The following is a 9,425-nucleotide window of genomic DNA, read 5'->3' on the forward strand; positions in this document are numbered from 1 at the left end:
TGGAGATGGAGCGCCGCTGATCGGCGCTCCACCTCCAGCGGCGTCAATACGCCGGGGTGCAGTCACACCCCCTATTTGCCGGGCGACGGCTGAGTGTATTACCAGCGGGCGCCCGGCTCCTTCGTTCCCCCCTGCGGTAGCCGGAGGAACGGAGCTCAGTGTGAGCTCCGCTTCCGGGTCCCGCAATGCACTATGGGAGTGACGTCATAGGTGCTGGGGGGGTGGTACATTTTAATTTGGGCGGGGCACCAACATTTATCTTGCCTCCGGGCACCTCGGATGAAGTTACGCCACTCTCTATGTCACTTATTATAACACTGAGCCTGTAGCTAAAATCTGAGTGACTGCTCAGCCTCGCCCTGTGTGCAGAATGTGACCTCACTGGTATCTGTGTGTCAGAGACGTTCACTTTCATTTCCCTCTTCTGCTACCAGTGATGGCGTCTGCTGATCTGAGACAGGAGCTGGTCTGTTCCATCTGCCTGAGCCTCTATACAGATCCTGTAACCCTGAGATGTGACCACAACTTCTGCCGGGTCTGTATTGATCGTGTGCTGGATGCACAGGAGGTGTCTGGAGTTTACACTTGTCCTGACTGCAGAGTAGAGTATCAGGAACGTCCTGCACTGATACGGAACATAACTCTGTGTAACATAGTGCAGAGGTTCCTGTCTATTCGGCCAGATCAGGAGGAGACTGGGATCTTCTGCACTTACTGTGTGGACTCTACTGTACTTGCTGCTAAATCCTGTCTGCTGTGTGAGGCTTCTCTGTGTGATAAACACCTGAGAGTACACAGCAAGTCAGCAGAACATGTCTTATCTGATCCCACCACTTCCCTGGGGAACAGGAAATGCTCCGTCCATAAGAAGATACTGGGGTGTTACTGCACTGAGGATGGTGCCTGTATCTGTGTGTACTGCTGTCTGATTGGGGAACACAGAGGACATCAGGTGGAATCGCTGGATGAGGCCTCTGAGAAGAAAAAAGAGAAGCTGAGAAATGTTCTGCAGAAACTGGCCACAACGAAAAAGGAAACTGAGAAAAGAATTGAAATTCTGGAAGAGCGCAGGAGAGAAGATCAGGGAAAAGCATTGGGTGTAACAAAAAGAGTCACTACCCTATTTAGAGATATCAGGAGACAGCTGGAAGACCAGGAGAAGAGAGTCCTGAGTGAGATCTCCAGGCAGGAACAGCGCGTTTTACTTTCAGTCTCTGATCTGATCCAGCAGCTGGAAATAAAGAAGGACGAGCTGTCCAGGAAGATGTGTCACATTGAGGAGCTGTGTAACATGTGTGACCCAGTGACTGTCTTACAGGAACCAGACACAGGTGACTTGTGTGATACTGAGGACACAGAGAGACATGATTACCAGGTCCGTGGTGCAGGAGATCTGGATGTGGGTCTCATCTCAGGGACATTACACACATTATCTGATACAATAACAGGTATAAATACAGGGATCTATGTGCAGGAAGCTATAGACCTATTACTGGATGTAACCACAGCTGGTAATACAGAATCTGATGTAATAACAGGTATAAATACAGAGATATATGTACAGGAAGCTACACACCTATTTCTGGATATAACCACAGCTGGTAATAATATACAGATATCAGATGACAGGAAAACGGCATCATGGTCACCAAAACAGAATCGCCCAGTAACACCAATAAGATTTAAATCTAATCAGGTAATAAGCACCAGGAGATTCATCTCAGGGCGACATTACTGGGAAGTGGATGTCAGTAAATCAGTGGGTTGGGGGGTGGGAATGTGTTATCCCAGTATAGCCAGGAGAGGAGATCAGTCACTAATTGGAGATAATAACAAGTCCTGGTGTTTGTGTAGGTGGTATAATAATCAGTACTCAGTGCTACATGACAGTAGAGAGATCGAGGTAGCTGGTGATATCCCCTGTGACAGAGTGAGGATATACCTGGATTATGAGGCAGGACAGCTGTCCTTTTATTCTCTGTGTGACCCCATCATACACTTACACACAGTCACTGCCACCTTCACTGAGCCCCTTCATGCTGCATTATGGTTAGGGAGAGGTTGTATAATGATATCTGGGGGAGTCATCGGCTGGGAGAAATTACCATAATAAGTCTGCCCAGATTTGGTGACCTGACAGAGAGGAGAATCTGCTTGGTGGAATTTTAGCCAAAAGAATGAATCACTGGGTGGAGCTACAGCTGAAGTCCTCCTCCTAGGGATGGCCATAGATGGGTTAACCATTGATGGTGCCATCAGTGATTACCATCAGTGACATGAATTTATTGATGGTAAACCATCAATGGTTTGCACACATCAATGGATAACCCTGCAGAAGGCCATGGCAGGCAGTGGGGTAATCACTGAAAGGGAACAGAACTTAGCAGCATTGCTGGGGGGACAAGACCAAAGCCCTGATTCAGAGCCGGATGCTCTGACAGAGCGCTCGCTCTGAAACAGGGCCGGGCTATTTTTTTTTTTAGAGCGGCCTCCTGGCCGCTTGTACAGCTGTGAGTGACCACCCACAGCTATAGCGAGCGGCCAGGAAGATGGTCGCGATGGTCAAGACCATCGCGACCATCAGGCCTGCAACGAGACCCTTATGGTAGGGTCTTGTTGCCGCAAGCCCCAGAGAGATTTCGGCTCTAACAGAGCCGAAATCTCTCCCACTGACGTCACTCGTGATGTCAGTGGGGCCGCCCCCAAACGGAGGCGTTTACATGGGAACGCCTCCGTTTGGGCAGCCACTCCCCCGGCCCGCCCAAGGGGGCGTGCTGTCACTCAACATCGACAGCACGTCCCCTTTGGCACGAGACCCAGAGCGACGGATTGCCCGTCGCTATCCGGGTCTCGCGCATGCGCACGATGGAGCCGGCAACATCGTGCGCATGAGCACTGGCCCACCATCGACCCGGTTGTGAGCGCACAGCACTTGTGACTGGGTCAGAATCAGGCCCCAATTTCCATTCCCCTTCACCAAGGAAAAAAAAATTGCTGCTTTTCAGCAACCGATGCCAGAGAACCCTTGGATCTCCGCCATCAATGGCAAAACCATCAATCATTGGTGGCAAACCATTGATGATTGTTAACCATTGATGGTCAAAAGCAATCCCTACGTCCTCCTGTGTAACCAGGTGACCAGTGTGCCTGGATTTGTTCCTTTGTTGGTATGTTAGAAACTGTCATAAATAAATAAATATGCATTTCCATGGGATTTCTCCGCCTCTGACTTACGTAGAGTTGTGATTGGCTGCAATATCGGTCCGTCAGCTGATGTTCTCCCTATTACTGTAGTCAGTGCTATACTTGCTCCTATTGGCTGTGATGTATTAACTAGATATTTGTTAGAATCACAAAGTATAATTTATTATTATTATTATTATTTTCTGTTCTTATACAGTGCTCCATCCTTATATCAGCACCCTCAGCTGCCAACGGGAACTTTCTCAGCATAAGAATGCTATACAATGTAATAATGAAATTATGTCATCTGACACCAGCAGAGCCGTAACTAGACTTTTTGGTGCCCTGTGCCAGAATGAGCATAGGCGACCCCCCTATTTTTTAAACAGGGAGATAAGACACCCGAAAAAAGGCCATGGCCTCATGGAGAAGGGCCAGGGAAGAGATAGGGGAGGCCAGGAGATGCTGGGGATAAATAGGGACATAATATAGTGCACCTGAGAGAGGGCCATGGCCTCATGGGGAAGGGCCAGGGAAGAGATAGGGGAGGCCAGGAGATGCTGGGGATAAATAGGGACATAATATAGTGCACCTGAGAGAGGGCCATGGCCTCATGGGGAAGGGCCAGGGAAGAGATAGGGGAGGCCAAGAGATGCTGGGGATAAATAGGGACATAATATAGTGCACCTGAGAGAGGGCCATGGCCTCATGGGGAAGGGCCAGGGAAGAGATAGGGGAGGCCAGGAGATGCTGGGGATAAATAGGGACATAATATAGTGCACCTGAGAGAGGGCCATGGCCTCATGGGGAAGGGTCAGGGAAGAGATAGGGGAGGCCAGGAGATGCTGGGGATAAATAGGGACATAATATAGTGCACCTGAGAGAGGGCCATGGGCTTATGGAGAAGGGCCAGGGAAGAGATAGGGGAGGCCAGGAGATGCTGGGGATAAATAGGGACATAATATAGTGCACCTGAGAGAGGACCATGGCCTCATGGGGAAAGGCCAGGGAAGAGATAGAAGAGGCCAGGAGATGCTGGGGATAAATAGGGACATAATATAGTGCACCTGAGAGAGGACCATGGCCTCATGGGGAAAGGCCAGGGAAGAGATAGAAGAGGCCAGGAGATGCTGGGGATAAATAGGGACATAATATAGTGCACCTGAGAGAGGGCCATGGCCTCATGGGGAAGGGCCAGGGAAGAGATAGGAGAGGCCAGGAGATGCTGGGGATAAAAGAAGAGGAAGCTACAAGTGAGAATGATAATAAACAGAAAATTGACAGCCCCAAACGGCGCCCCCTGCCCTGCGGTGCCCTGTGCCATGGCACAGGCCGCACTACCCTAGCTACGGCCCTGGACACCAGTATGGTCTGTGTATTAAGCTGCCATTATAATGAGGGAGAATTGTACGTGTAGCAGTGAGGGGATATAATGTACGGTGTGCTGGATGGTGTCAGTACATACATGATACATGTATGTACACTTTACATTAAGCAGCAGAGCAGAGCACCAATAGTTTCAAATTTATCAGCCTTCAGCCCAAAAGGAGCCGGAGCCTGTGACTGTGCTGCATAATCCTAGGGGGGGGCAGATATGTTTCATCACTGTTATATTGTTGTTGTTATATTGCTGGATATGATCCCATTATGCAATAATTCCATGTAATAAAACATTTTGTTTTGTTTTCTGAATATAAACCCCTCTATTATCATTATTTCTGAGTGGCTTTAGGAGGAAATTCTTATCCTGCTCATACAGGTGTCCTCTATCCCAGTACTTGTAGCTGCCACATAAGGGTGTTTATTTGGAAGTGGACAGTACAGCAAAAAATATTAATGAACAAAAAAATGACACTCTGCAATTACAGGACAGAACCTACAAATTTGGACTGTCCCGCCACAATAGGATTGGGAAGTATGCGTTGTGTGCTAATAGACGTGTAACTTGTGTACTGTGCATTATAGCCATGCTGACCGGCTTTAAAATTATTCTCTCTGGGAGAACCTGGAAGAGAGATGCTGCTGATGGGGGCGGGACACTTTGTATGATTAGGCTCCACCCCTTTACTACATATTTCCATACGTTGATGTTCTCTGGCATGGAGACAGGGGGCCTGATTCAGACCCGCTCGCGAGCGCTCGCAAGCGGGTCGATGTTGGGCATGGGAACGCCTACCGTCTGGGGCCAAAAGCACTCCAGGGCTTGCGGCAATGAGACCCAAGGGTCTTGTCGCAAGCCCGATGGTCGCGATGGTCTTCACCATCGTGACCATCAGCTGTGGGTGGTAACCCACAGCTATGCGAGCATCCAAGAGGCCGCTACAAAAAAAAGAAGAAAAACGCCCTGATTCAGAGCGGGCACTCGTTCAGAGCGTCCAGCTCTGAATCAGGCCCAGAGTGAGAGAGAGAGGGAGAGAAAGGGACAGAGAGGTAGAGGGAGGGAGAGAGATGGAGGTAGGGACAGAGGGCCTGATTCAGAGCCGCTCGTAAGCGGCCGCTCGTTCGCTCCGAGTGATGTTCGCACATCTGCGCATGCGTATGGGTTGTAATACGCATGCGCGAACCAGTCAGTGCGGTCGGAATTCGTGTGTTCGCAAAATAGCGAATGCCTGCTAATTTGAGTGACAGGATGAGGCGTTTGTGGGTGGTAACAGGGGAAGGTGCTTGAAAACGGGGAGTGGAGTTCCGAACGCAGGCGTGCCAAACGGTCAAAACGGGCGTTTTAAGCGTGTGCATAATTAGCAAAGGAGCGTCATCGACCACGTCATCTGGTTGTCTTTTTGCCTAAACTGCTCGCATGATTGCGGTAGGAAAATGCTACTACAAGAATAGCGAGCAGTTCATACGCCTTTCGATGTACTCGATTAATCAAATAAATACCGGAGATGACGTATGATGCGAGCGGCCAGGGGGCGTTTTTTTCTAAATAGTGAGCGCATGTTTCGGACGCTCGTTCAGACATAGAGGCGTCAACAGACCGCAAAGAGCGAGCACTTAATTTAAATAGCCAGCCCCTTTTTCTGAACGAGCGTCCGCAAATAGCGTCCGGCTCTGAATCAGGCCCAGAGAGCATGTACTGCTACATAATACCTGCTGAAGACTTCCAGCTGCAGCATCATTCGGCTTCTGATGGGGGCGGACAATTCACTGCATTAGACTCCGCCCTCTGCCAATACACCCGCGAATCGCAGCATTATGACAGTGAGGGGGCGGGGCTTCATCGTCAGCCACGGACTGGCCTATCAGTGACTGTGCTTAGAGTGCTGTCTGTCACTGCTGTCGGGAGCCGGCCAGAGAGGGTATACTGTACAGTGGCCGGGAATGTTTGTGACCGCCCCATCCGCCCCACCTATGATCCTGCCCCGGCCCCACGGCATCACACTAGTGCGAGATTACAAGTGATAGTTAGAGAAATATAAAGAAACTCCTATGTGTTAAGTCTTACATAAGTAAGAGGTTATAATTAAAAGTGTATGAAATGCTACATATATAAAAATCAAACTTAAAGAAGTGAAAAAGTGTACATTATGATGCCAATGCTCTTTATGTACACAGGGCACCAAAATGTGTAGTTACGACTCTGCTTTGGAGTGCACAGATGTATCTCCTGTATTCAGCACCCCTGCCCTAAAAAATTCCTACAGGGAACACTATCTAATCCACTTCAACTGGCAATATGCATTATCTTTTCTTTGTGTGTGACCTCCACCCATGAAGTGCCAGCTTCACCTAACAGAACCAACCACTTACTAAATATCTGTGTCACGCTCGTCGTCATGGAATTCCCTACTGAGGGGCTGAAAGTTGTGGTCCCTGGTTGAGGAAGGCATCAGAGGCGAGGGTCCTGGAGAGAATCTGTTCGTTCTCCCCATCCACAAGCATCGGATGTTGTCGAGACCTGACCAAGGGTTCGGAGTCTAACCTGCTGGGAGGTGTTCACCAGTGACCCCTCCAAGTGGGATATGGGTTTCAGCTGCTCCCGGCAAGCAGGTCACAGTCCCTTGGTCAGGGATCCGATGCGAGTGGGAATGGAGAAAGACACACCCCTATGGCCCATTGGTGGTATAATCTCCATACCTATAAGTGCAGAGTAGGCACAAGGGAATTGCTTCCTGAAGTGGTACTGTGGGGGACCAGAGAGAAGATCCACGGAGGAGTAAGATAAACTTCCGACACTGGAGGAGGGTGGAGGTAGCGCTGATTGAGAGGGCGCTGACTGCACGGAGTGTGGATACTGATTGTCACCATTGGTACAGAGGGTGCAAATCCAGATGCACCTGGAAAGTAGTTCAGTAATTGTACACAGGTGTGTGTACTAATTGCCTGCTTCAGACCCGTTCGCAAGGGGCCGCTCGCTCGTACGCGGCTGATGTTGTGCATTTGCGTATGCATCGCAGTGTGCGTGCGCAAACTAGTTTGAGTGATCGGGATGCGCTCGCTGGCCCAGCAAGGCCGTTTGTGGGTGGTAATAGGGGCAGGGCAGTGGTAACGGGGGAGTGGAGTTCTGAACGCAGACGTGCCTGAGTGTTTCAACGCCATTTCAGAGGCATGCATAATTAACAGGCAGTGTCATAGGACACGTCACCTGGTTGATTTTTACACTGAAGTGCTCGCAGTGCTTGTGGTAGGGTACAGTCAACCACAAGCGCTGCGGTCTGATCCGATGGTTCACGATGTACCGATGGTTGTATATACTTCCTAGAGATAACGTACGCTAGTGGGCGGCTAAAGACAGGCTGGTGGGCATCTATAAACACAAAGTGATCGCTCGCCAAGACATAGTGGGCGTGCTTATGCCATGTCGTGCGATCGCCTGCCTTGACATCACTAAGCTGAATTTGCATACGCTGGGAGCGAGCGGCCGCATCTAGCGAGCGGGTCTGAATCAGGCAGTAAGTATACAACGTGCGAATCCAGAAGCACCGGAGGGTGGTTTAGTAGTTGTACTCGGTTGTGTGTACTGAGGGCCTGATTCAGAGCCGGACGCTCTTTAAGAGCGCTCGCTCTGAATCAGGGCTTTTTTTTTTGTTGCGGCCTCCTGGTCGCTCGCTAAGCTGTGGGTGACCACCCACAGCTTTTGCGGGCGGCCAGGTGATGGTCACGACCATCGCGACCATCGGGGCTTGCGACGAGACCCTTGTGGTAGGGTCTCGTCCGTCGAAAGCCCCAGAGAGCTTCCTGCTCTAACAGCCCATAAACGGCAGGCATTCCTTCGGGAACACCTCCGTTTGTGTAGCCACCACCCCGCCCCGCCTACAAAATTGGGCGAGCTGTCGATCAACATCGACAGCCACCCCTTTTGTAGTGAGTCCCGGAGCGAGAGAATTTCTCTCTCGCTCCGGGGCTTGCACATGCACGCGCCGCACGTGCGCAGTACCCCACCATCGACCCTCTTGCGAGCGGGTCTGAATAAGGCCCTGAGTACACACTGGGGATCTTGTCGCAGGGCGAGCACCAGAGTAGTGCAGAACAGACTGGAAATCCAAGCATAGGGTGAACACAGAAACTTACCTCCCAACTGTCCCGCTTCCAGCGGGACAGTCCCGTTTTTCTGGGACTGTCCCGCTGTCCCACCCGCGGTGGGGGGGAAGTTGGGGAGAGCACACCCGCTGCTCTGCCTAGCAGAGCAGCGGGTGTGCAGAAGGTGAACAGATGCCGTGCGCCTTTTTCAGAGGCGCGCGCCCTGTCCCTCCTTCCCGTTCTGGAAAGTTGGGAGGTATGCAGAAATTAGTCACCAGGGCTTAGTACTCAGGTGATGTACTGAGTACACACTGGAAAATAACTTTGGGAAGAATCACTGGAAGATTGCACGTGATGCACAGGTAGCTGTCCATTGGATGAGAGAGTCAGCTGACAACTGACACAGCTACCATTGGATAAAGATCTATCAGATGATACAGCCAAGATGGCTGTACCCATGACCACCACCGCAGGAACTCCGATATGGAGGATTGCATGACAGTCACCTGGGCCCCGGGGAGAATACTCAGCAAGTCACCTACCGCTGCACCTGACGACTTACTGCTTTCGCTAATGAGGGGGTAAGTAACTGCGGTAAGTATCAGCCGATCCCAGGCAGAATCCTGACAATCTGACTATGGCACTTGTAGGAATCCCCTGCTGGATGTGCTCTGTTGTGTGTAATTTAATACAGAGAATGATGTACACTTGTATGTTGTTCTAATATTAATATTATTTGTGTGAGCATAGACTAAGAAGTGGGAGGAGTCAGGAATAGTAAG

The 9,425-nt window shown here is 50.4% G+C and overlaps 1 protein-coding gene across 1 annotated transcript; it reads left to right on the top strand.

The window, feature by feature from the left end:
* The first annotated feature begins 436 nt into the window (after nt 1–436).
* On the top strand, nt 437–3,207 carry LOC148479164 (E3 ubiquitin-protein ligase TRIM62-like). The gene has a single exon (XM_088454884.1). The coding sequence runs from the start codon at nt 437–439 to the stop codon at nt 2,108–2,110; it is 1,674 nt and encodes a 557-aa protein (XP_088311010.1). The 3' UTR covers nt 2,111–3,207.
* The last annotated feature ends 6,218 nt before the right edge of the window (nt 3,208–9,425 follow it).

This window comes from Taudactylus pleione, unplaced genomic scaffold, assembly GCF_031769625.1.
Source record: "Taudactylus pleione unplaced genomic scaffold, aTauple2 ptg000634l, whole genome shotgun sequence".
NCBI classification, from domain to species: Eukaryota; Metazoa; Chordata; class Amphibia; order Anura; family Myobatrachidae; genus Taudactylus; species Taudactylus pleione.

Coding starts and splice junctions, on each gene's coding strand:
- LOC148479164 (XM_088454884.1), top strand. CDS start 437: ATGGCGTCTGCTGATCTGAGACAGGAGCTGGTCTGTTCCATCTGCCTG.